Raw genomic sequence first — 27,570 nt, 5'->3', positions numbered from 1 at the left:
GGTTCAAGTGGATTATTGTTAGTTGGAGTAGAAATAACCTATGATCTTACGAAAGTAATTTTGAGATTGATCATAGGATTACAATAATCCGATGGTTGGATTACTATAACCTAGCCTATAATCTAGGTTGTTTGGATCACTTTCAGATTATTTTATCTGATTAGTATAATAATCTAGTAGGATCCATCTACCCCTAGTCCATTAACTGATTAGTATAATATATATATATATATTAGGATTTCTTCCTGTCAAACTTTTTTTAAACTTTAATCATTAATTAATAAAGAACCGCCTACATTGACAATATATATTTAGATGCAATTGTGTTTATTTGAAATGCAATATCCATATAAAAACTATTGGTCACAGTGGCAACCCATAGACCATATATACCTATTTAAATCCAACTAGAAAGTTTTATCTCAACATGCAAGCTATCCACCACCTCAGCAACCCACTATCAGATGTAATGTTATAGTCTACTAGCATATGCAATTATGATATACACGTCAGAGAGACACGTGTCATCTACTAACATGTATTAGGTTGTTCATATCAGCGTGTTACTCCATCCGCTAATATTATTTTATAATAGTTTATCCTTTCATATAAATAGTTACATATAATTTAATGGCATTCTATATTATCTCTGTAATTCTCACAACAATACGTGGGGTATGTTTCTAGTTAATAATATCCTAAACGACATATGTTCTAAACCCAAGGGACTAGCATGACAAGTGCATCTCACTTCGTCATTGTAAGCATCATGCAGTATATATCTATGGTTGATAAACATAATTAAAAAACTTGAGAGCTACTTGATGAATTCTTTGCCTAAAAGCATGACATCCTTACAATTAAAATACAAAAAGTACACTAAATAATGGGTAAAGTTAATGAATAATACTTGACAACTACATGTTGTCTTTGTTTAGAAGTAACCACGCGCGAATTAAGCGTAACCCGACTGGTTAATAAATGTCTTATAATGAAACCTGACCAATGCTATTTTTAAGTGATAAACGATGTGTGTTCATTGACATGACACATCTATAGTGATTTCATCAATTTTAAGATTTATTGGCTCAATTTTTTCAAACATACTCAGTAGAGTGTATATCATAGAGTGAGTAGGTCTATATATATATGGGTGTTTGTGTTTATACCGTGGTTCAGAAGAAAAAGACACGCATAAGTGCATAACTAAATCACAAGAATGTCTAGACACAAAACTTAAGTACGTATCGCCACAACAACGACTTTTGAGTAAGATGCGAGATACTATTTCTGATCGGGAAAGATATTTTCTTTAGATGACGTTGATATTCACATGATATTTTTCAATGTAAGCTGGTTGTTGGGTGCTTTTTTAGATGGGATGTTTGGCACGCCATCTCTTTGCACCTCCATGCAGTTACATTCTGGAACATGCATATTAAGGACTGCATAACATAGAATTTGACATGACACGGTCTCCTAAGTTATACTGTAATTATTAATTTATTTTATATTGTATTTTTTATGATTACAATTGTATGATTAATAGATAGTATAGTCGATGACAAATCTAACCGCAAAAAGTTTGTATTAAATAGTTATAAAATTTGTTGACTAACTATGGATCAAAGATTATAAAATCCTACCTAATAATAAAGAGGCAAAATTTCTGACCATTTTTTTGTCTATTGTCCCCTAACTAACTCAATAAATGTGGAAGTTGTCTATATCCACGATTACAAATCTCTTGATTTATATGACAATGGCTTGACACAGGTTCTTAAAATAACTTCAATAGCTAGGAATCATTTTCCAAATATATTCTCAGAAGGAATCCTAATTCTAATCCAGATAGAAAAGGAAAAAAGTAGAAATTAGGCAAACTTATCTTATTATTTTTTGTCCTTTTATTTTTGTTTTTGCATCTTTTTCTTTCTCTGCTTTTTCCACGTGAGTGTTCCAATTTCTGTTAGGAGCAAGAGAGAGTTTTTCGTCTCGCACACGGGTAGCGTATGTGAGTCCATCTTGCACAGGGTACCATCCATTGTCTATGTATGCTATTTCTTCTCCAATTTTTTTTCTATTCGGATGTCTTCTTTTTGCTAATTTCGTTGCTTTTTTTCTCCTGTTCCAAACTTGTTAAACTAAATATAAATAAGAAATAACTGATACACAAGAAGAGGCAAATTAGTTGTACGCTAAGAAAGACGACGAACATTGAGCCATCATCAATGAAGCTGCTAGTGCGCGCAATAGAGACCTACCCATACACGACTGCTCTGGTGAAGGTGAACGACTAAATAGTGTGTTTGTAGGTGCAATGATACATATTGTTGTCGACGGACGCAAAGATAGAAAAACTGTGAGAAAGATGTTAACATCTTATTAAAAATGAAAATAACTATCCGTGGTAACGTATGGGTTTTTTTTCTAGTAATATTAAAATCTTAATGTTTGTACAAGTCCTATAATCTGGACAGCAGAGACTGAGAGAGCAGGTGGTTTTTACACGTGGAAGAGCAATGTTCTGCACGCGACAGTGTCCATAAAGACAGAGGAAATGCAAAGCTATTGGACAGAAAAGTTAAGGAAAAGCAATTTCTTACAGGTAGACATAAAAGGCAATACCCCATATTATTCCAATTTTCAAAAGGAGTACTGTTGGGTGGCGCAGCCACCGGCCGTGGTACTCTGCGGCTGCGGGCCCCACTCCCCCAGCTTCTTCTCCTTCTTCTTCCCTGCGAAGCGAAGGAAACCCACGGTGCACCGTTGGATTGGGGTTGGGGATCCCGCCCCTGGTCCACCGCCCCACCTGGCACGGGCCCACCCTACTACCGCCTCCGCGGGAGATATTTTCCGCCAGCCTCGCGTGGCAGATCCCGTAAATAACCCGCAACCACGCCCCTTTTCTGCGGGTCGTGCCGCGCCTATAAAATCCAGGCGCAGAAATATCTCCCCGCCCTGGCAGAATCTCCCACTTCCCTCCCCCCGCACCAAACGCAAACCACGGGCGCACGCCGAGGAGAGAGAAAGGGGGGCGACCGGCCTCGCATGTTTGACGACGAGGGGGGTCGCGGCGTCGTGGCTGTGAAGCGGATGAGGCTGTGGGAGGAGGACGAGGTGGAGGTGGTGGAGGAGGACGAGGAGGCGATGGAGGTGGACGCGGAGGCGGAGGACGAGCGGGGGTGGCCGTGGGGCGCGCCGCCGGCGGCGGGGCTCGGGGAGCCCAGGGCGGCGGCGATCGTCGTGGCGGACGCCGTAGAGGTCGACTTCCCCGTCATCTACGTCAACGCCGCCTTCGAGGCCGCCACGGGGTACCGCGCGCACGAGGTGCTCGGCCGCAACTGGTCAGTGCTCTGCTCTGCTCCCGGCCTTCTCCGCTCTGTTTTTCCTCTGCTTGGGGATTGGCAATTCGTGATGCTGGGGAATGCCGCTTGCTTGCTTGGCGCCTCTCTTGCGAGCGGCAGCTGGAACCACAGAGTCGCCGCTCGTTGCTGGGGATTAAAGAGCATTTTGATGGTTACCTATGAGATATTTTGCTTGATACTTAGGTTGCACTTGTAAAGATATTTTGTTTGATACTTAAGTAGTTAGGTTGCACTTCTAAGTTGGCCACTTCCACATAGAAAGACGAATTATTCAAGAATAATACCTAGCATATCTGGGTCTACAAAAAAGATTTGTAGGCCATGCCAAACTGGGTGAGCACCTGAGCAGGTGGTTGATTTGAAGCCTGGTTGTAAAATTCGGTTATCTGAAATTGGATGTTAGTGAAAGATTGGGAAATCATTGGGAATTCCAATTTACTTCATATGATAATGTTGAATAGAAATCATTGGATCCAGTATGAAGTTGTCTAGGCATTTAGCATCAGATCTACTTAAGAAGTTCAGTACTGAAATTTTTAGAAATTCAAATGTTGTGCGAAAGCAGCATGGTAACGGCCAATTTTGGAACTTGTTTCCTGCTAATGTTGACATAAGACAATGAACATCCACATGGAAGCAGAGAGAAGTCATTTATCTTTTGTCAGGCTAGTCGATCCAAATGATTTTATGTTATAACATCTTGTACTCCCTCCACTCCAAATTATAAGGAGTTTTGGCTTTTTAGATACATTTCTTTTACTATGTATTTAGACAGTGTATATCTAAGTGCATAGCAAAAGTGTGTGTCTAGAAAAGCCATAACGTCTTATAATTTGGGATAGAGGTAGTAGTAGTAGTTATTTTCTGCTTGCTTTCTTGCTTGTACAACTTTAAAATTGTTAACACTGACAAACTTGACAGAGGGCCTATTGAAGCATCTCACGAACTGTGTTCACTCAAACTTGTCTTTCAGCCGATTCCTACAATTTCGGGATCCACGTGCCCAAAGGCGACATCCCCTTGTTGATCCCATGGTTGTTTCAGAGATTCGGCGATGCCTCAATGAGGGGATTGAATTCCAAGGCGAGCTGCTGAATTTCCGGAAGGATGGTGCTCCACTTTACAACAGATTAAGGCTCATTCCTATGCATGGGGATGATGGCTATGTGACACATGTTATTGGAATCCAGCTATTCTCTGAGGCAAACATCGATCTCAGCAGTGTATCATATCCGGTGTATAAGCAACAGTCCAACAACAGGCTCAGCATTCAAGATCTGAACTCAGCTTCCCATGAGCATGCTCCAAAAATCCAGAGTTCAGACCACTGTGGTATACTTCAATTGTCAGACGAAGTTCTTGCACACAACATTCTATCTCGCCTGTCACCAAGAGATGTTGCATCCATTGGATCAGTCTGTACCAGAATGCATGAACTAACCAAGAATGATTACCTGAGGAAGATGGTCTGCCAGAACGCATGGGGAAGGGATGTCACTGTCAGGCTTGAGATGAGCACCAAGATGGTAGGATGGGGTCGTCTTGCAAGAGAGTTAACAACTCTTGAGGCAGCCTCATGGAGGAAGTTCACAGTTGGAGGGCGCGTTGAGCCTTCCCGATGCAACTTCAGTGCCTGCGCTGTTGGTAACCGTCTTGTCCTTTTTGGAGGGGAGGGTGTCAACATGCAGCCTATGGATGATACATTTGTGCTTAACTTGGAGGCTGCAAGGCCAGAATGGCGCCGCGTCAAGGTTTCTGCCTCTCCACCTGGCCGGTGGGGGCACACTCTATCATGGCTGAATGGGTCATGGCTGGTAGTATTTGGAGGCTGCGGACAGCAAGGTTTGCTCAACGATGTCTTTGTCCTTGACCTTGATGCTCAGCAGCCAACATGGAGGGAGGTTGCAAGCGAGGGTCCTCCACTGCCACGGTCTTGGCACAGCTCATGCACCCTGGATGGTTCGAAGCTCGTCGTATCAGGTGGCTGCACCGAGTCTGGTGTTCTTCTCAGCGACACCTTCCTCCTTGACCTCACAAAGGAGAAACCTGCATGGAGGGAGATTCCTACATCCTGGTCACCTCCATCCCGCCTCGGCCACACCATGTCCGTCTATGGTACAACTAAACTGTTCATGTTTGCTGGACTGGCAAAGAGCGGCTCGCTCCGACTGCGCTCCAGCGATGCCTACTCAATGGATGTTAGCGAAGATAGTCCGCAGTGGAGACAGTTGGCGACGACTGGATTCCCAAATGCCGGCCCGCCACCAAGGCTCGATCACGTCGCAGTGAGCCTGCCCTGTGGACGGATCATCATATTTGGGGGCTCGATTGCGGGACTCCACTCCCCAGCGCAGCTGTTCTTGATCGATCCCGCAGAGGAGAAGCCAACATGGAGGATCCTGAACGTACCCGGCCAGCCACCCAAGTTCGCCTGGGGGCACAGCACCTGCGTGGTTGGCGGCACCAGGGTCCTGGTTCTCGGAGGCCACACAGGGGAGGAATGGATACTGAACGAGCTACATGAGCTCTGCCTAGCAAGCAGGCCCGACGAGGACGACTGACTAGCTTCGTCCTTGCACATGGTTCATCTGTTTTACACCTTAATGCTATTATTCGTATCTACTTCCAGTCTGTTGATGTGTTGTGTATCGGTATAAGAAAATTTAGCAGAAATTGGTTAAAAAAAGTTAGTCTAGAAGAGTTTAGTCTATTTTGTTGTCATGGGAGAAGTTTTCTTTCATCGGTCTAGATAGATTGGTATATATATATATGTTTATTTTCATGTCTCAAAAAACCCCAAAAAAATTGAAACACTGCATTGTAAATTTACATGCCAATGTCGTCAGTTCCAATGTCTTGTACTCTTATTTTTGTCTTCACGTCTCTGTCAAATTTGACTATCGATGCACTGCTTTGTACTGTAGGTATGAAAATCATATTTAAAATATAGCGTTGCTTCAGTTTGTAGGTATGAAATTGGCCGCTGATTCAGTTTATGGTATTGATGTCTTGTCGAAATCGCGGTGTTTGGATGTTTTTTTTATGTGATGTTTGATTGAAAAGCCAAGTGCTGACAAGATTTTGAAGGCAACTCTAAAGGCCCATGGTCAATGGCCCCGTTCGCTTCGCTGAAAAAACAAGTTGAAACACTATTCCGACTGATTTGTTGTGAGAGAGAAAACGCTATTCCGGTTAAAAAACTAAGCTAAAAAGTACGGATTATAAGAGAAGCGAAAATGACCATTAATATCACTTCCTGCGTTAATGCGTTTGTTGTTTTAATTTGTTGCAAGTCATATTTTTCTATTTTAAAATTAACTAAGTTTATGAAATATCTCATTAACATCTATAATACTGAATAAGTGCACCATCAACTGCAATACTAGATAAGTGCACCATCCGCTACAATTTTAAACTAGTGTACTGCCAATAATTTTTTGGTACAGATTTTAAGATATATTTTTTAAACTTAGTCAAAATTAAGAGACTTTCACAAAACTAAAACAACCTATTATGCTACATAATATAGATGGTCCCATCGCTTTGAATGGGCATTGTTGAAAGATGGTCTCATCACTTTGAATTAGTAGTCTTGAAAAAAATTATGTCTACGTCATTGCGTCAGACTTAAAATACGACGAAATGAAAACCGGAGACATTGGAATCTAAGGGCTTTGACGTTTCGTAAAAAAAAGTTGGGAGAAAAGGAAAACGAGTTAAGAACGCACTCAACACTCTAGTACTGACGAGGGCGGTAATCTCGACTGGATGACTCCTGGCATCTACATCATCTTTCGTGTCAACAGCGAAGTGCAGAACGGCAGAATTATTGCCTTGCATATTGCACAAGTGGGACTGTTAGTATTCCCACTATGCATCGAACCTGCATGATTCTTGGTCCATACCCCCAAAAAAATGCGCATCAGATGCCACAACGGGCACGGCCTAAAAGCCGATGTGCGTGCATGCGGCCATAGGACACGCTAGCAAGAAATGCCGACAACTATGTTCTGTCCAGTTCCAGTAGCGACCACACACACAATTCCAATGCAGCCAATTCAGATTATTCTGGGACATTAAGCCAAATAGCTTTGCAAAAGCCATCATAACAGAATACCACTCGGCAGCAGGCCTGTCAAGTCAAATACTCCGTAGGTCATTCTAACACAACGCTGCAACACAAGAGAAGCAGGTCTTTTTCCCGGTGGCCGGCTTGGAGCACGAAAACCAGCATCCAGCCATCATTTATCGACTTGAAACCGAAACAAAACGTGCGGCATGACATCTAGAGTGCTTAATTAAAACATCAGCAATAGCAGCAGCTCCATCGCATACACTGGTGCGTGCGATGATGACGACAACAACAAGGTATACTAGAAGATAAGCTATCAGAATTCAAGAACAGCAGCGGTCCTGGTCACTCCCCAACATCAGCAGACACATCAGGTCGGGAGATCCAGTACATCTTACTGACCCTCTGCGGATTCTTTCGGGGCAGCAGCTTCCTTGATCTCGTCGCCGCCATCCTCCTGATGAGGAAAGAAAGAACCAAGGTCACATGAGAACCATGACTAGTGATGATGGGCAAAGAGAGCCAAAGGTCACATGCTTAACAATTCTGTGGGAAAGAAGAAACTCACGTTGGTGTCGGAAGTCCATAGGGTCAAGTTGTCACGCAGGAGCTGCATGATCAGAGTGCTGTCCTTGTAGGACTCCTCTCCCAGGCTGTCTAGCTCAGAGATTGCCTCATCAAAAGCCTACAACAAACATTGAATTTAATTCAAGTCAACTCCAGCAAATATTAAGTGAAGGATGCTTAGATTGATGACAACATCAAGTGTACTACTTCGTTGCCTAGGAATGCATCTGTCATCTGAAGTAATATATGAAGACTGTCCTCTGTCCAACTTTATGTATTCTAGACCAGTTAATCAGTCTAGCCATCATAGAAGGGAAATTGAGAATTCTCTAGGTGACTTATAATCATTAGGTTGTAGCTTGTCAATGTTCAACATGAAATAGAAAATGTATGCAACAAAACATGACAAATTGAGTGAAGAAACAACAGCGAGCATTTGTTAGCATCCCAGAGTAATTAGATCCATTACTTCAATATGACACACCTAATAGTAAGAGATAATGTTTCAGTAAATACGCATGCAGAACACAAACCTGTGTTACATGCACACAAACAGTAATCCCCTAATAGAGTGCTATAAAATTTGTTCGGGGATGCAAGTAGTTCAAGTCTAGGGATCTACAGTTCACCACAAACCAGTAATTCCGTATAGAGGGCCAACAACATGTAAGTAGCAGACTAGCGGTGATGGCCATCAATCAAGTTTTGCTTGCAATACCAATTTAAAAGAAGTTATTATAATCTACGAATCCCTAGCATCATATATCATCAGCTACAAGTGAACTATTTCCTTTGCACCATCTTTTATTGAACAAACCAAACCCTACATAAGCAGATAGAGACAGAGGCTGTCTATGCACTCCACCGGTTGTCCAGCTATCCAATCTAGGAGACATCATGTCTCAAAATGAAAATTAATCACTAAGGGAGATGGAAGGACAAGAAGCAAACCTGTTTTGCAAGGTTGCAAGCACGATCAGGGGAGTTCAGGATCTCATAGTAGAACACTGAGAAGTTGAGTGCCAGCCCAAGCCTGATGGGGTGGGTTGGAGCCAGATCAGCAAGAGCAATATCCTACAAACCAAAAACCAACAACAATGAATCTCAATTAACAAGATATGCAGTCAACCTATCAACATATGCACAAAGATCAAACCTGAGCAGCTTTGTAAGCATTCATGGTACTCTCCGCAGCATCCTTCCTCTCCGCACCTGACTTGAACTCAGCAAGGTACCTACAAAATCATCATGAGAAATCAGATACCAAGATATCCATACAGTAGGGGGGTAAAAAAAATCAATAGATCACGAATTCGTATCCTTGAATCTTCTACTATAAGAGACAGCACATCATATATAGACAAATTGGAACCTCAGCATGCACCATAAATGAAAGGAGAACAACCTCACTCAATAACGTCACAGGCACCACAATCGCTTTCCCTTTCTTTCTTTTGACTAGAAACCACAAATTACAAGAGTGTAACCCACAAAAAGATTTCAAAAAAAAAGAGGTCATGCATTAGATTTAGACCTAATCATCACTCACACCGGCGTCATCCCCACTCGAAACATCTCTATCTCTATCTCTATCTCTACCCCTATAATACACCACTTCAAATTATCCTACAGCCACCAAACAAATCTCACATCTACAGTCACAACCTAAACTACGTCCACCCCACGAAACGCGCACAGATAAAGATCACATTAAAAACGTAGGCACCGGATTAACTCTCACTCATTCTCTCTCCTTACTCAACCACATCCGACGGTCCTGCTTCTTTGGATGTGCCTTGTGCCTTGCCCCAGCGACCGCCCGCTCCCAGCCCCACACGCCCGCTCCCGCGCAGCCACAGTTTGATCCCCTCCCCCTCCTTTTCACCGATTTTTTTTTCAAAAAAAAATCTTCCTTGCGCCGCCCCTACCTCCAACCCTCCCCGTCCTGATCCGCATCGTCACTCCGTCAGGATCCGCGGCAGCCGCCCCGAACCAGGCCCCCGACCTCGCCCTCCCCATCCCCCCGACGAACACGCGACAGTCGCCACCGCTCCTTCCTAATCCACGCGCGATGCCTGCCGCGGCCTGGGGCGCGCTTCCTGCTGGCGCTGGTCATGTCCGAGCACTGCTCCACTGCCTGGACGCGCACCACCACGGGCTGAAGCGCCGGCGGCGGAAGCAGGAGATCCCCGATGCGCGATCCTGGGACCCGATGTGCTCGCGGCGGCGACGGCGCCGCCGGCCCAGCCGCCACCGCTTGGCCGGTATCCTATGGGCGAGGTTCATGGCCACAACCTTCACGCGCACGTGAGTACTCCTTGGCCCAGATCGGTTCAGACTCATGTGATTCGTGATTATCCATTTTGATGGATTCGTTTCCTTCGTGTGATTCACTTTCCAATCCGGATCAATCTGCGCAGGAAGCCCCATGTGAATGTTGACACCATTGGGTTGGCAAAACCACTTTCACAATTTCTCTGATTATGCGCTTTTGTTTAGAAATATCTTTTTTATTACTAATCTTGCTAATTGTTTTGATTTCGTGTAGGTCAATATGCAAATTTATTCAGGGAACAGGCCTTTGCTTCTGGGAGTATTCCAGTACACTTTCATCAGCTGATCCACGATGCTGTAATTTGCTCCTCTTGCTGCTTCATTTAGTTATGGGCTTATGGCTCTATGCCTGTATGGTTTTTTAATGAGAGGACCCTACTAATGAATATGATCTATTATTTTTTTGCTGGTGCAACTCTACATGTTTCTTGTAGGAACTAATTACAGCTTTGAAATAATTCTGTTTTATATGAAAACAAAATGCTTAATGAAACATTTTCTTTCATTGTTGAACTGTACTTTGGGTACCATATTTGTATAGATCCCATCAGGGCATCACTTTGCTTGCATTTTTTTATCTGTTATCTTTGTCCTTTGGCTGTGCTAACGGGTCATCTTTTCTGATGTCGGTTCTTTCTATTGGGTTATCCATCATATTGTTGTTAGCAGATGCGGCGGGCCAGCCTGCTCACGCTGCTCGGGATCTGCGCCTCCGCCGAGCGCCGCAGCGTGCTCGCATTTTTTATCTGTTATCTTTGTCCTTTGGATGTGCTAACGGGTCATCTTTTCTGATGTCGGTTCTTTCTGTTGGGTTATCCATCATATTGTTGTTAGCGGATGTGGCGGGCCAGCCTGCTCGCGCTGCTCGGGATCTGTGCCTCCGTCGAGCGCCACTGCGTGCTCCGGTCCCAAGGGTGAGTTCATCAAAGGCGCCTCTTTTTCTGGCAGTTATGCCCCGGCGCGGGAACTGCTTGAGCTGAAATGTGTCGTTGGTTTACTCTTACATTGACAGTTATGCCAACACTGATGTTGTACTTCACTTTAAGTTAAAAGACAAAATACCTTGGTTAGAATAAGATGAAGGTGTGGGATATCTGTTGTTCTGTCTGAACTGGGCTTGAATTCTTGGAGCAAGCTCTAATGGCAATTCATTTCTCTAAGTCCATCAGAATAGTTAAATTATTATTGAATTTGAGAATTTGTCCAGTTCTAAAGATGTTAGCATTTAACAAACACAGTATTAGATTTGGCACCTTCTTCCATTTTATTACTTATACAAATGCCTTCCTTTTCTCATATCCTGTAGATTGGTACAACAAATTATCGATGCTATTTTGGTTCTGGACATTGATGATCCTCCCTGAGCTATTGCTGCAGGAGCTCTTTTATTTGTTTTGGCAAGTGATGTGAGTACCTCTTAATCTCAGTCTAAATCCTGCATGCTGTTATGCTTATTAAATACCTCTCACCTTGAAGTCGCCTTCGCCTAGATGATTACAAGGTGGAGAAAAGCTATTAATTCCCATTGTGTTTTGTCTCTTAGCTGCAACCATTTCTTTCGCACTACAATGCCACTTGTTTTCACATTACGAGGCTGGCATGTCCTATGAGAAACGTTTGAGCTGTTCTATTATCAGGTAGTTCACTGTGTTGTTTCTGAAACAACATTTTCCAGTAACAGCAAAGACAAGCAGCACTCTTTTCTGTTCTTTCTGGTAGATTACCTGTCTGGTTTTTGTTTAATCCTTTTTGGTGTTTTGGGAGCAGTTCGATTTGCAATCTGCTACAATTCCATTTCTATTTCAGAATCAACAACAGCAGCTGTATTTTTCTAGCGTTTCAGGTTCAGTTCAGTATGTCTCGTCCTTCAACCTGTTAGGCTGACTGAAAGTTTTGATTCATCGCCTTTCTTCAATGGTTTAAGTTTAGTTTTTCTGCAACAAATTGTTTGGGTCGATTGCGCTTTTCATTGTCGTATGCAATAGCCTGTTCGTAAATTCATTAGCAGCTTATCTCAGTGGACGTCAATCAATAACAGAAGGACCCTAGCAGAAGCATATGACCAACAGGTACCAAGTAAGTGGCAAGGTTCAGTTTTCGTCCTGTCAACTATTGCTTTCTTGCTTCACTGACCTGCCGAAGATGAATCCGAGGAAAAGACATTGAAGATGACGATAGCTTTGGAACAGGAAGCCGAGGTGGTGGCGGCCGCATCAAAGCAGAAGGTGTAGCAAGACGAACCGAAAGGTGAGGGGATTTCATTTTCCAGATCAACTTGCTTCTACTGTCTGATTGTTGGTGGACAGCTTTTTTATGCTAATTTCGTTATCAGGTAGCTGCTATCTCGGATGTGAAATGTGATGAGCCAAAGGAGGAGAAGGTGCAGCAAGAGGAACAAAAAGTTGAGGATTTCACTTCCCCAATTGCTTTGGTTCTACTATTCAATTTTTTTGGAAGGAGACAACAAAGAGGAAGAACTGGAGGAGGGTGAGGAAGGTGAAATTTATTTTTGCACTCTATCTGTTATCCTGAAAGTTTCAAAGTTCCTTGTTTGCTCTGTAATTCGTAATTTACTGTTAGCATGGGCAAATCACAAGTTTCCATAGCCATCGGCTTCTTTGTCCATAAAAAATTAAAGAAGACCACCAGATGGCATTGTCAAGCAGATGGCGGTCCTCTGATAAAATAATAGGAGTGAATCTAGAGCTAAGTTCCTTCACTGTTGGAGGACAACAATGATGAATAGTTGTACATTTATACGCTGATTACGTTATCAGTTGATTTATATTTTAGTTTTATGACTTATTTTTTTTAGATGCCACCGTAGCGTTAGCACGGGCAATATACTAGTCTGCATACAGGTCTTGACTTCTCCAAACCACAACTACCATGGTCCATATATATACAAAGGCCCCAAATCAGATCGTGGTGCCCCCCACAGATAATAATAACCAAGCAATAAATAAGGACTCAAAACCTCCGCTAATCTAAATCCCAAACACAAAGATCCCTCATCATATACTAAGGGAAATTCCATCAGCTCCGCCACACATCGCATATAAGATCGCGCGTACATCCACCAAAAACCTCCCTCCTCGGCCACTCCATAAATAGATCGCATCGTCTACAGGCGGATACGCAGAACAAAAAGCGAGATCCGCTGGCGGTAATGGTTATACCTGTGGTAGTCGCCCTTCATCTTGAGGTAGAAGACCTTGGACTCGGCGGCGCCGGCGGACGGGACGAGGTGGGAGTCGAGCAGCGCGAGGATGCCGTCGCAGATGCGGGCGAGCTCGGCCTCGATCTTGGAGCGGTAGGCGCGGATGGAGGCAGCGTGCGCCTCGTTCCCGCGGCCCTCCTCCTTCTGCTCGATGGAGGAGATGATCCGCCACGACGCCCTGCGGGCGCCGATGACGTTCTTGTAGGCGACGGACAGCAGGTTGCGCTCCTCCACGGAGAGCTCCTCCCCGCCGCCGGCGCCGCCCGCGGAGCGCGCCACGCGCTCCATGAACTCGACCATCTCCTCGTACCGCTCCGCCTGCTCCGCCAGCTTGGCCATGTACACGCTCTCCTCCCGCGTCGGCTCCGACGGCGACATGGCTGCGAGCGGGGCTGGGGTGGGACGGGTCGGCGGATCGGGATCGCCGGCGGCGGCGGCGGCACGGGCGGGGTCACACGGTTGCAGTGGCGCAGAGGATCCTGTGGAGCGGGCGGAAACGACGCGTTTGTGCGGAGGTGGGGAGGCGAGGGGTGGGGGCATTTGAGGAGGGCTGCGCGCGGGGTGCGGGACCCGCATGGCAGTTGGATGACGTGGCGGTCAAAGGAGCGTCGCGCGCGCCGCGGGGATCGGTGCGGGGGCAGGGTGTGTGGTCGGCAGTGTGGCGGGGAGGTGGGTGGACGGGGCGTGGTCGGTGGAACACGTGAGGATTTCTGGTTGGGTGGCGATGGTGTTTGCTGTGCGAACGAGGAGTGGACGAGGAACGTGAGGTGCAGAGGCTTGGGCGGTCAATCTGGGGGATGGGATGGGCGGTGAAGCTTCGCCCATGCTTCTGCCATTCAAATTAGTACAGTGGTTTTTTAATATAATAAAATTTGGTTTATACGTCCATAGTTTACAAAGATGCACCCGGTGTTTGTATTTTTGGCCTCGTTTAGTTCCTCTTAAACTCCCAACACTACGCAAAAAGAGATTCTCCGTCACATCAAATTTGTAGTACATGCATGGAATACTAAAAGTAGACAAAATTAAAAACTAATTGTATAGTTTGGTTGTACTTTGTGAGACGAACATTTTGAGCCTAATTAGTCAACGGTTGGACAATTATTACCAAATACAAACGAAATGCTACAGTGACGCTATAGTACGTTTTGTCAACTTTACACATCCAAAGTTTGGCAACTAAACAAAGCCTTCCATTGAGATGGTAGATGTATTGCAAAATCTAAAAATCTACGGTAATGCTGCTTATAGATCATCGTTAAGTCACGTCGCCTGTTCGTTTTGCGCCCGCCTTGGCTGCTTGCTCAGCGCGCTGCGCGCCTCTACTTTGCGATGAACCCTGTCCTCAGCCGTGCGGTCCCGCCCGGGCCATCGCCTTCGTGCCCCCACCTAGACACACGTCTCCCGTCGTGTTCGCGCTCCATCTGCCTGCCCTTGCCCTTGTCGAGGTTTGTGCCGCCGACGAGCTCCACATCGGTGACCTCCGCGCCACTCCACGGCATCGAGCTCTACACTGGCGTCGAGCTCCGCTTCGACGAGCCTCCATTGTTTAAGCAGTAAGCAAATGCTACAATAAAAACGTATGTTGCAATAGTATGTTTAAGTTTTTTTTCACATGTTTCAAAGGTAGTTGAAAGTGTTATATCGATGTTGCAAAAGTAGATCGAGATGTTGCACATTGTTGTAATGGTTATACACGTATGTTTCAAGTATATGTTCCAAATGTTTCATCTGTTCCAGACGAATGTTGAAAAAGTAAATCTAGATGTTGAATATACATGCATGTTGCAAGCATATGTTTCAAGTGTTTTCAGGTGTTTGATATGTATGTTTGCGAGTGTTTTATCTGAATGTTGCATATGTTTGCAATTATTTACAAATGTTTTTCAGACGTTTTTCACAAGTGTTTCAGACGCTTGTTTCAAGTGTTTCATTTGTCTTCTTTTATATGTTGCAACGGTTGCATCTGGATGTTTCAAAAGTAGATCAGGTGTTGCATATGGGTTGCGCGTGGGCATCGGGCGGCAGCGTGGACAACGTTCGGGGCGACGTCCAGAGCGACACGGGCCCACCGCTGGTGCACTCCCTCGCGAGCCCGACGCGTTATGCACTCGTCCGCTCCCTCTGTGCGGCAGCGTCCGGACGCTAGCGCTCTGGACGGACGTCAGTTTTGACTTTGTTCTAAATTAGGAGTCAGTTTTGACTTTTTTCTAAGTCTAATAGAACTTATCTAATTTGATTAAATTGATAGAAAAAAATGTATTAACCTCTACCATATCAAAAGAATCATTGTCAAATATATTTTGTGATGTATCTAATGAAGATTGTTTGACATAGCCGTGGTCTGTAAATTTTTCCACAAATCGAGATAAAGTTAAAAAAATAACTCAACACAGGGCTTAAACGACTTATAATTTACAACAAAAAAAAAATCATCTCTAATCTCGCCACCGATGGTGTTGTACTATCTCTGAAGCAGCCAAACGTTTCTCCTTAAGGGCCTAAGCCCATTGTTACAACAACACTTCTCGTTTTGTGAGGCCATGTCTATACAAACCCCAAACGCTTAGTTCATTGAGAAATCTAGGGTCTTTTGGGTGCGTTCGGCCTGATGGTGCAAATGCTTGGGAGGAGCATACGGCCGGTGGTCAAACACCACTTCAGAGAAAAAGGAATGGAGTGAACTATGATAGAGTGTCATCCAAGGTGAAGTGAACTATGGAAGATTAGAGTGTCATCCAAGGTGCGTGTGTTCTTACGGAGATTAGCCCGAAATTCTGTACCGACGGGTGACGTTTGTCATCAAAGGAATATAGCACCGAACAAAAGATGCTCTTTATGTGGGGAGTCAGATTCATGGAAACACTCGCTAATTGAGTGTAATGTTTCAAGATGTGTGGAGCCTAGAAAGGGAAGAGATCGTGGAGTTCCTGAGACAGGTTCCATAGGTCGACACGAGGACCTGACGCGGGTGGTGGTGCGCCTTTGGGTGATCTAGTACATGAGACGTAAGGCTATACACGAGGGTCAGTTTCAGAGCCTGCTCTCTATTCACTGTTTTGTGAAGCGCTTCATTCACGAGCTGGAGCTAATCAGCCAGTGACCAAGGTGAAGCAGACAGTCCAGAGGAGCGGAGCAAGGTGGATTAGGCCTCCTAGTGGTCTTGCAAAGATCAATGTCGATGCGGCGATTTCCAAAGACACGAGGACACGCCAGTAGAGAAACGATCTTTGATCCCACCTTAAAATTTAGCTTTAGTCCCAGTATTTTTCGTGTCCAGAACTAGAAATACCTTTATTCCCAGTTTGTAGCTTCAAACGGGACTAAAGGACCCTGCCCAACGGCTACTGCGACAGGCTTTTGCTGCAGGGGACCTTTAGTCCCGGTTGAAGCTACCAACCGGGACTATGGTTAACTTTTACTCCCGGTTGGTCCCTCCAACCGGGAGTAAAAGTCTACTCCCGGCTGAAGGCTTTGTTCGGGACTAGGAAGGGACCTTTAGTCCCGGTTTCTGTCTCCAACCGGGACTAAAGGTCCCCTCCTATATAGCCCTTGTTCTTCTCCGAGCCCGAGCCACTTCGAGCTCAGTATTCTTGCTTCATTGCCGTCCTCTCTTCTTCCTCATTACCGGTGTATCACAAGATTTCTTACATTCCTCCATTGATTCTTCGGTTCTGAAGGTTACCAACTTTATACTCTTATGTTTCATTAGTAGCTTATTTCATTTTGTGGACTAGATATATGTGGTTTTTTTATGTTAGATTTTTTTATTTGTAAGTCAATTAAGCTCAAAATCACTTTAAAGTTTGTGTATTTGGATGAATGAAGGTTAAAGTAGTTATTCAAAACTAGTATTGAGTTTTCAATTCTAGCATACATAGCACACTTCATGGTTTGGAGATATAGAGAATTTTAGAGTTTTTTTAATTTTATTTGTTTATAAAATGAGAAATTTATATTATATTAAAAATGAGTATAGAGAGTAGATGGCAACTGCTTCCGGGTCCTCGGCCTCTCATCGGGTTCTAAAGCGACTGAGGCCGGACCTTCCTCTCATTGCATGCGGCAAGTGTGAGGAGAAGATTGTGATGGAGTACCAGGTGAGGAAGGAGTGTCCCAATAAGGGCCATATCTTCTACAAGTGTCCGGATCGCAATGTGAGTTATTTTGTCACATTTGATGATTATGGTTAATTTATACTTATTTTCATGATGATTGTGATTAAAGTTCTAATTTTTTGTTTTAATTTCAGTGGGATGGCAATGAATGTTCAGGCTGGTACTGGGAGGAAGAGTATGTTGAACACGTGCAAAACTCTCTTGCACAGGCGGCTACGGCGGTTGATGAGGCAGTGATCGATATGGCCAATAGTCGGTTGAGAATCTTAGACTCATTAAGAAAAGAGCAAACAGAGTACCAAGACATGATAGATATTATCCAAGGGTAATATGGTCTCTCTAGCAACTATATATACCCCGATCTCTTAACAGCAACAATTATTAAAGACCAAATTAATGTTTTATTTTATTAGGCGCAGTGTTTGGAAAAGTTTCATTGAGAATCACCACATGAAACATTGCAAAGCGCCACTGGATGTAATCGCACACAAAGTAAGTACTATCTACATTTATATATATATAATTCAATTAACACCATGCATGCTTTCAATTCATCGGATCTTTTTTCTCGTAAAAGTGGGTTCTGAGGCAAGAACAGGGGACAACTACTGCAGATACTATGTTTGCGAGTTTATCGGGGCGTACACAAAAAGAACTCCTGAAGAGATCCTCAAAGTATGTTATATAAATATATTCATATATTCACAATTTCTTTTGTTGCTCATATATATAAGTAATCAAGTGACCAACATATATATATATATATTAATATTTTTCCTTTAACTTTTATTGAAGACTCTATGGTTGAAGGAAAAAATCATACGACGTGACCAACTAAAAGCAATTCAAGAGATCATAGCAGGATTTCTTAATGACTAGGTCCTCAACCCCGCCGGTGAGTTCTACAATGACGTCAACGAAACGTGGAAGCCAAACTAGATGAAGTAATTTTGTTATCCTAAGGATATGATAGAATATACAATGCAACCTTTATTTGTTATATATATATATACATACATACATACATATTATATGTACATAAAATAACATTACAATATATGTATATGCATGTAATATATACGTTAGTTTCATACTTTAGTTTGTACAAAATGTTCGAACATTATAAACGTGTAGAATACGTATATTATTAGCAGCGTAGAATGCGTATTCGAAAACCAAAACAAATCATCAATTGAAAATAGAAACAAAAAAAGAAAAAAAGGAAACCTTTAGTCCCGGTTGGTAATACCAACCGGGACTAAAGGATCGCCCCACGTGGCCAGGCCGAGAGACCCTTTAGTCTCGGTTGGTCTTATCAACCGGGACTAAAGGTGCACCTTTAGTCCCGAGCGCGAAACCGGGACTAAAGGAGGGGACCTTTACTCCCGATTTCGTACTCCCAGTTCCAAAACTAGAACTGAAGGCGGTTGAGAACCAGAAGTACAGCCCGTTTCTCCACTAGTGACCGCATCGAGTATGGCGGTCACTATGTAAAAACGTTTTTTAGCAACGGGACGAATTTTTTATAGGGGCGGCTGATGATAGAGCCGCCCCTACAAATGGTTGCCAAATGAGTCGTCCTTACAAATGAATTTGTAGGGGCGGTCGGTGTTATCAGCCGCCCCTACAAATGGCTCGATTTGTAGAGGCGGCTGTATATCCAGCCGCCCCTACAAATTGATTTGTATGGGCGGCTCAATATCCAGCCGCCCCTAAAAATTGATTTGTAGGGGCGGCTCAATAATGAAGTGCCTCTACAAATGGTCGCCGAATATTAAAAAGTAAGCACTAAAATTCAAATTTTGTAAACGACCTCGGATGAAGAAACAATCAAAATGAAAGTTGTAGATCTCGAAAAGTTATGAAACTTTGTAGTTGACAACTTTTTCAGTTGAGATCATTTGCTACTTAAAAAGGACTGTTTGAAATTATTATTCATGTTTTGTCCTCTAATTCGGAGCCAATTCTTAAAACTGGTCTAATTTTCGCATACGAACTCCGTTTTCGACGTTCCATATATGCAAATCGATCAGAAAAAAAATTCGGATCCGTCCATCCCCTGCTTTGTCGGGGTTCGGAAATTTTAGATTGGTCAAAAAGTGGTCACAAGATCCTCGTTTCGTGGTCACAAGGTTTTTGTCGATTTTGATCCAGTTTTCTGAAAATTCCACAGACCACGTCTTTCACTTGTTTGAGCTCATATTTTCTGTGGTTACTTCTTTTGTGCTCCTAAGTAAAGGAAAATATCAAAAAAAATAAAATAAAAAAGTCGAAATTTTCCAAAAAAAACAACGAAAGCCCAAAAAATAGAAAAAAAGAGAGGGACAAAAGAGGAATAATATCTAGAGGAGTACATAGAGAAGGCCAAACGTTATTTTGGAACACTAATTGATTTCAGATGAAAAAATCATGAACATAGAAGTTGCAGAACTTATCAAGATCTAAAAGTTTTATTTTGGTCATTTCTTCATCCAATATAGTGGTAATAACAGTGTTCACAAAATTTACATATCCCTTTTATAGTTTCATAAACAATAAGAGGGATATGTAACATTTGTGAACAATGTTACTACCACTATGTTGGATGAATAAATGATTAAAATAGAAGTTGTAGATCTCGAAAAGTTATGAAACTCTATAGTTGACAACTTTTTAATTTAAAATCATCTTGACAAGGAAAATTACCTTTGAATTTTTAAAATTTGAAATTTAAATTTTGTAAACGACCTCGGATGGAGAAACAACCAAAATAAAAGTTATAGATCTTGATAAGTTATGAAACTTTGTAGTTGACAACTTTTTTATTTGAAATCATCTTGTCAAGAAAAACTGCGTTTGAATTTTCAAAAATTTGAAATTTGAAATTTTTAAACGACCTCGGAAGGATGAACAGTAAAAATGAAAGTTTTAGATCTTGAAAAGTTATGAAACTTTGTACTCGATAACTTTCTCATTTGAAATCATCTTGTCATGGAAAACTACGTTCAAATTTCTATTATTTGAAATTCAAATTTTATAAGTGACCTCGGATGGAGAAACTACCAAAATGAAAGTTGTAGATCTCGAAAAGTTATAAAACTTTGTAGTTGAGAACTTTTTCATTTGAATTAGTTTAGGGCCTCAAACAATCAATTTATGCTCAGTTTTGTATAATACATGAGGAATCAAAATGGATTGTGGATACAAGTGAATGTGAGGTATAGTGGTAGAGGAGATGGCGCGAGAGAGAGGTCGCCGGTTCGAATCCCGGCACACGCAAAGTGTGCAAAAATCATGAAAAAATGCTACAACCATAGAGTGAGGGTGTGTGTTGTGGGGACCTCCTCGGTTAAAAAAAATTTGCTATTTTTTGCCCCTTTTTCGTGGTTTCTGAAAATTGATTTGTAGGGGCGGCTCAATATCAGCCGGATTTGTAGGGGCGGCTGATAACACTAGCCGCCTCTACAAATCGATTTATAGAGGCGGCTGATAACACCAGCCGCCCCTACAAATCGATTTGTAGGGACGGCCTGAGAACCGCTCCTACAAATCAGTGATTTTTAGCCACCCTTTCATAGAGGCGGCTGACCAAACCGCCCCTACAAATAGTCTTAAACCGCCCCTAAAAATACTTTTTGGCGTAGTGGGTGGCTAGGGGATGAATCGGGCCATTTCCTAGGTGCCTCGGCCCTTGTTCTTGAAGGTACAGACGAATGACTAGCACTTGCCAGGGATCTGGGTCTGCAATCCTTTGTGTTGGCAACAGACTACGCAAACGTGTTGAGGAGTATATAGGGTGATGGCTTTGAGAGACACGGAACAATCATCTTGGAGATCAAAAGTCGAGAAGAGAAGCCTTTAGTAAGGTGGAGTTTATCCATGAGGGTAGGCATGCTAATTTTGATGCTCATTTGTTAGCTAGAAGTTCAGTGATCAATTTTTTTTGGTAGGCATGTCTGGTTCCTTTCTCCGTGACGGAGTTTGTAATATAATTGCTTATGAATGTAAATTAGGGAGGGTTGTTTCTAAAAAATATACAAACCCCAGTTAGTTCATTGCACCCATATATTTTCTTTGTTTCTATGTATAAATAAACATTCTCTGAACTAAAAGGCCTGAGTCAAGAATTTTTCAATGTCATTTGGGGATCCGTGAAGACCTTTCACTTTTTTTTTTTGGGAAACGACTTTTTTTGAAAACGAGTTTTGGTAGTATGTGTGTTTAATTCAGTGTATTTGAGTTAGTGTGAGGTAGCAATTTTTCAAAGTTTGGACCTTTTGAAATAAGACGAAGTGGAGTAAAAATATATACTCCTTCCGGTTTATGTAGGGCGCATTAAGATTCGATAAAGTCAAACACGTAAACTTTGACTATTAATTACTCAAAATACATAGTATATGGCTAATACTTTTAACTTAAATTAAAAAACACATCAATTGCGTCCTATTCACACGTCGTTCTAGTAGGAAGACATTTCTTTTATATTAATTGAAACTAACACTAGTCAAACATAATTGTCACATTTAACTTTAATTGCTCTTTTGATCTGCGCCATTGACCACTAATCCCTTTTATAAAATATTCTTAAAATCCTTCAGATTTATCTTATTTTTAAGTATATACAAATATAACCTTTTTGTTTCCAAACTGAATGTTTTCAAAAGTGATCCATTTTTATTGTTTTTAACATGTAACCAAATCTCGTCCTCAACACATGTTTTTACTACTACTACACAGATGAAATAGAATAATGTAAGAGAAATAAATGGTCGTGAGTATTATATATACCTTAGAAAACTTTCCCAAATCCAGAAAGGGCTATCGGTACACCCCACTCGTTTGTTGTACTGATATTTACATATGTAAAAATAGCATTGCGAGTGGCACGGGGGAGAAAAGGATATATCTGGTACAACTCCGCTTTATCGGTGAAATAGATTTTTTTTTACTTCACCTCTAGGAACAGCTTAACTGGTGGAGATCAAGCTGTGTTTATTGAAGTGTTTGGTAAAACAACTTCTCGTATAGTAGATAAAATAATAAAATATCCATAATACCTTTTTTTTCCTTCACCCTTTCTTTTCCTTTTTTTCCTTATCATTATCTTCTACGACTCGTGAGGCCTCTGCGGACATGCGGACATGCCTCAGATTCCTCCACACGATGTCAGGATGAATGGATGGAAGCTATGGTCATCCGTATTTTAGAAAGGATGAGTGTCTGGTTTGTTGCAGCTACGAATGCAAAGTGAGTTGAGTCTAAGTTTGGTAATGCAAAGTGAGTTGAGTCTAAGTTTGGTGGGCCGAATGTAAGGGGGTGTTTGATTTCTTCTCCTAAACTTTAGTCGCTGTTCCATCGGATGTTTGAAACATGCATGAAGTATTAAATATAGACTAATTACGAAACTAATTGCACAGCTTGCGACTAATTTGTGAGGCGAATCTTTTAAGTCTAATTAGTCCATAATTTGACAATGTAGTGCTACGGTAAACATGTGCTAATGACGAATTAATTAGGCTTAATAAATTCGTCTCGTGGGGTACCGATGTATTCTGTAATTTGTTTTTTTAATAGTATCCGAACACCCCATGCGACGTCCTCACATGACACCTTCTAAATTTTAGTCACCGGATCCCAACACCCCTAAGCATGCTCGAGCGAATACAAGATGTTGAGACGATTTCTGTTGTATGTATTAGAACGGACATGTACCAATGACGTGTGGGTCCTTTGCAGTATACAACTTGCACAGAGCCAGGCCCAACAGATATGCTCGATCCGAGGACATTGCAGGATGCTGCATGTTGCCATCGTTTGCACGCACGGAGCCAGGGTTGAATTAAAGATTCCATCTACCAAACACATCCTTAGTAGCTCCGTGTGGCCGCACCGAAGTGTCCCTGTCCTACGTGCGCGCCCGTGCTTCGGTGTCCCCGGCGTCCGCCCGGTCCGGTAGCTCCACGCCCCGTCGTCCTTGGAGTCCGCTCACTCCTCAGCGTCCCCGTCCTTCAATGCACCACGCCCGGTGTCGTCACGCGTCTCATGGGTCACGACGTGCTCTGGTCCGCGCGCGCTCCGACGACTCCCGACGCCGTGCGTCACACACGCGGCTCGACAACTTTGCTCTGGTCCATCTGCGCCGTGATTTCTATTCAGAAAGGGCTCCTCATTTGTACCCCTGAAACAGCTTCAGGAGTGCTCAAGAATCTCTACAAAGGGCTCCTCATTTGTACCATAGGAAAGCCAAGCCTTGGTGGCCACGTGGATCAAAGACCCATTGAATTTCTATTCAGAAAGGTGAAGAATTAACGGGCCAGCCCGGAAAACCTTGTAGCCCACTTTGGGTTACGGTCCAAACCTGTGCGTGCCAAAACTTCCCTAGGGTAGCCTAAATAAAGAGTTGTTTGGCAAAAGCTTTTTTGGTTGGCTGCCAAAGGAATGGTCAAATTACTGAACCAATCTTTGGCCGTAATCATCAGTGCCCCCAGAAAACGGCAACTAGACAAGGACATGCAACGAGGCATAGGCAGCAACATGTCCCGGCAAACAAAGAGCAACAAAGCAGCGCGTGGTCACGTGGAGATCAGACTCAGATTCTGATAGATCACCGGGCGGGCAACCACCCTGAGCGAGCGTTTGGTCCACTAGCTAGCTCTTGCAGTTGAGCTAACATATATCACGGAATCTTTTTTTTTTTCCTTAGATAAGGTTCAAACGTACTGAAATTCTGGAGCGTATGCTGACACGCCTCCAGTTCATCTCCGGATTAAGTAAGCCTCAAGCACGAGCCAGTAGTTGAAGTACTGTTACTTAACGTCACGATGAGTAGAGGGAAACAAAGCAACAAAATATTGTTAGTTCGGTGAGGTTCTCCGTCGAGTCGTCGCCATCGGCCATCCTCCATCCATCAGTTTATTGTGCGAAGCAATTGGTGGACTACTTCGAACAGCTGCATTTTTCCCAACCAACCCGCACCAAACTTAAATTCGCACTTATATATAATCCCCTATTAATAATTCGTTCATATTTAGCTTTCATTCAGCAGCTCAAATAAACCTGCTGCATGCTGCAAGAAAACCGCCGAAACGCAGCAAGTACCCAGCCTTTGATCCATTGAGTAGCACTCCCCGGCCCAATCCCTTCTCCGAATCACCAGCTACCAGTTGTCCATTAATGGACGGAAGAAGAAGGGAGCTCGCCGTCGTCCGTTATCCCCTGCAACAGCGGTGCAGTACTGGTCATTGTCATCGTCGTCGTCTTCTTCCTCCTCTTCTCATCCTGCTGCTCGCCGTCGCCAGCAGCCAGTCGCCCACCGCCGCCGGCAGCATCTTCGGCGGCGGCGACGAGGACTCGGTATCGTCTCTGACCCATATATATACCTTTCAGTCCATGAAGCATGGACGCATATGTATATATATACTCATTGCAATGCGATGATCCATCTGTGTGCATCCGCGTGCAGGAGTGCAGCCGAGCGTGCGAGTCCCGGCACTGCACGGGTACGTATTAGTTGCGTGTCTGAATGTTGCGTGCGTGGAACCAATGCATGCAACTGACTGTATGTATGTTTTTGGCATCGATGATGAGCAGCGCCGCTGATGCGCTACGGCAAGTACTGCGGCGTGTCCTACACGGGGTGCCCCGGCGAGGCCCCCTGCGACGCCATCGACGCCTGCTGCATGCTCCACGACGCCTGCGTCCAGGCCACCGACAGTACGTAATACATATATGCAACAATTGTTCCATCACAAGCATTCTTCGTTCATTTATTCCAAGATCGATCGAGTAGTACAAGATCTCTCTTCGATCTCTTTTCTCGTTTTCATCCTGCCTGCTGCTTTAATTAACTGATGTGTTCTTTGCTTGTGCGTGCATGGAACGCATGCAATGCAGACGACTACCTCAACTTGTTGTGCAACCAGAGCCTGCTGGACTGCGTGGCGGCGGCGAGGCCGACGGCGGTGGCGGCCACGTTCCAGGGGAACCGGTGCAACGTCACGGACGTCGCCGACGAGATCACCACCCTCGTGGAGGCCGCCGTGTACGCCAGGGGCATCCTCCACAAGCCCTAGTACTAGCAGCTAGTAGCGTGTGTATGTAGAGACACCGGATATGAGCTCACCGGGGAGGGACCAGCAGGCGCTCACTCGTACGTCGTCCGGGTGGATGGAGAGGCTGGCCTAGAAAAGTTTGGTGGGATTGCTGCTGGCTGATGGCTTTGTCCAGGAGTGCTGGACAATGTGTACAGATCTGAAGTACTACATATATATGTGCTTATTGCATGCTTGCGTCATGATTCTTCACATTTTCCCAATTGCATCTCTCGGGGAAGTAAAACAAAAATGAAAACGTGACTTCTTGTTCCCACGAAAAGAGCTTTACATATTACCCCTCCGTTCCAAATTATAAGTCATTCCAGCTCTTTTGGAGAGTCAAAGTATCTTAAGTTTTACTAAAATTATAGTGAGAATTTCAAAGATTTATGACATCAAATAGATATACTATAAAAACATAAATAATAAAGAATCTAATGATAATTAGTTGATATCATAAATATTATTATTTTATTATATAAATTTGGTCAAATTTGAAATGCTTTAACTCTCCACGAAAGTTGAATAACTTATGATTTGGGATGGATAGAGTACTCTGGAAATATACCGAGCAATGACGTGCTCGACACACGTTGGCATATTGAACTGTCACACTGCTGAATGATTAGTTCTCTTCGCGAAAATGTGGGATAATTGATCTTGTGAATACAAACATATATGATTCACTAGTCACCACCACTTTTTCAGCGCGAATCATATAGTAGAGACACAGACCACTACTACAGAATGGACCTGTTGTCCTGGGCGGTAACAGCCTTTAGTCCCGGTTACCGCGCTGGGACAACGATCCCGGGACTAAAGGTGGAACCTTCAGTCCCGGGTCATCGAGCCGGGATTAAAGAGGGACCTTTAGTCCCGGTTGGTAACACCAACCGGGACTAAAGGCCCTCCAGCCGAGCGAACCTGGCGCACCCTTTAGTCCCGGTTGGGGTTACCAACCGGGACTAATGGTTCACCCTTTAGTCCCGGTTGGTAACCCCAACCGGGACTAAAGGTTCCTTTTCTTTTTCTTTTTTTTTGTTTAATTTGTTTTCAGTTCAGTTACACGTATTTGTTTAATATATAATATGTTTTTATGTACGTATTCTACGTTGCTAATATAAATACACGCATGCATATAATTACATCTAATTCTCATCTTGAGCATTATTATATTCGAATAAAGTATGAAACTATATATATTATAGATATATATATATATATATATATATATATATATATATATATATATATGTATATATACAACACTTTCATAATCTTGTTCTCGAAAATAACGATATCAATAAACATTTAATTTACATCATTTATTCCTTAAGATCAAAGTAGAACTCGCCGTTGGGATTTAGCACTTTTTCTAGAAGATATCCTGCTATTGACTCTTGAACTGCTTTCAGATGGTCTTTTTGCATGACCCTTCGTTTCAACCATTCAGTCTTGCATTTGAAATAAAAGGAAAAGTATTAATACACATATATGTATATATATTCATTTAAAAATAAATAAAAATTGATATATACGTACTCTGAGGACATCTTCAGGAGTTCTTCTTATGTGCGCAGTGATAAATTCACAAACGTAGTATCCACACAAGTTATTACCTGGTTCCTGCCGCAAACACTACTGTACGAGAAGAAGATTATTCTCATCATCTCACACGTAAATTGAAGTACGATATAGTAATTAAACACGTGGGGAAGTGTATATAGTACAACTTACTGGTATTTCAACTACATTAAGTGGTGCCTTGCAATCCTTGCGATGTTGCCGAATAAACTCTTTCCAAACCCTGTGCGACCAA

At 43.1% G+C, this 27,570-nt stretch overlaps 3 protein-coding genes and 1 long non-coding RNA gene across 8 annotated transcripts; 3 read left to right on the top strand and 1 right to left on the bottom strand.

The window, feature by feature from the left end:
- Positions 1-2,940: 2,940 nt before the first annotated feature.
- On the top strand, positions 2,941-6,247 carry LOC136483985 (adagio-like protein 3). Its single transcript, XM_066481150.1, has 2 exons — positions 2,941-3,347; positions 4,342-6,247. The coding sequence occupies exons 1-2, from the start codon at positions 3,052-3,054 to the stop codon at positions 5,927-5,929; spliced, it is 1,884 nt and encodes a 627-aa protein (XP_066337247.1). The 5' UTR covers positions 2,941-3,051; the 3' UTR covers positions 5,930-6,247.
- A 1,163-nt stretch (positions 6,248-7,410) lies between these two features.
- Positions 7,411-14,371, bottom strand: LOC136483986 (14-3-3-like protein GF14-D). Its single transcript, XM_066481151.1, has 5 exons — positions 13,521-14,371; positions 9,164-9,242; positions 8,959-9,081; positions 8,009-8,125; positions 7,411-7,897 (listed from the first exon to the last, which is right to left on the bottom strand). Exons 1-5 carry the CDS (start codon positions 14,135-14,137, stop codon positions 7,835-7,837), a joined length of 999 nt encoding a protein of 332 aa, XP_066337248.1. The 5' UTR covers positions 14,138-14,371; the 3' UTR covers positions 7,411-7,834.
- LOC136483987 (uncharacterized) lies at positions 9,263-13,185 on the top strand. 5 transcript variants are annotated; one of them, XR_010765719.1, is made up of 5 exons: positions 9,264-10,457; positions 10,556-11,255; positions 11,648-11,747; positions 11,885-12,588; positions 12,674-13,185. It is a non-coding gene; the product is annotated as an uncharacterized lncRNA (long non-coding RNA). The 5 variants fall into 5 exon arrangements; XR_010765717.1 differs by having other exon boundaries at positions 9,263-10,457; positions 10,556-11,747; XR_010765716.1 differs by having other exon boundaries at positions 11,648-12,588.
- Positions 14,372-24,709: 10,338 nt separating the features above from the next.
- LOC136482417 (probable phospholipase A2 homolog 2) lies at positions 24,710-25,888 on the top strand. Its single transcript, XM_066479630.1, has 4 exons — positions 24,710-25,011; positions 25,121-25,157; positions 25,249-25,371; positions 25,552-25,888. Exons 1-4 carry the CDS (start codon positions 24,832-24,834, stop codon positions 25,728-25,730), a joined length of 519 nt encoding a protein of 172 aa, XP_066335727.1. The 5' UTR covers positions 24,710-24,831; the 3' UTR covers positions 25,731-25,888.
- Positions 25,889-27,570: the final 1,682 nt, after the last annotated feature.

This window comes from Miscanthus floridulus, chromosome 9, assembly GCF_019320115.1.
Source record: "Miscanthus floridulus cultivar M001 chromosome 9, ASM1932011v1, whole genome shotgun sequence".
NCBI classification, from domain to species: Eukaryota; Viridiplantae; Streptophyta; class Magnoliopsida; order Poales; family Poaceae; genus Miscanthus; species Miscanthus floridulus.
Note: the sequence above shows the minus strand (reverse complement) of the source record. Positions and strands in the feature narration are given on the sequence as shown.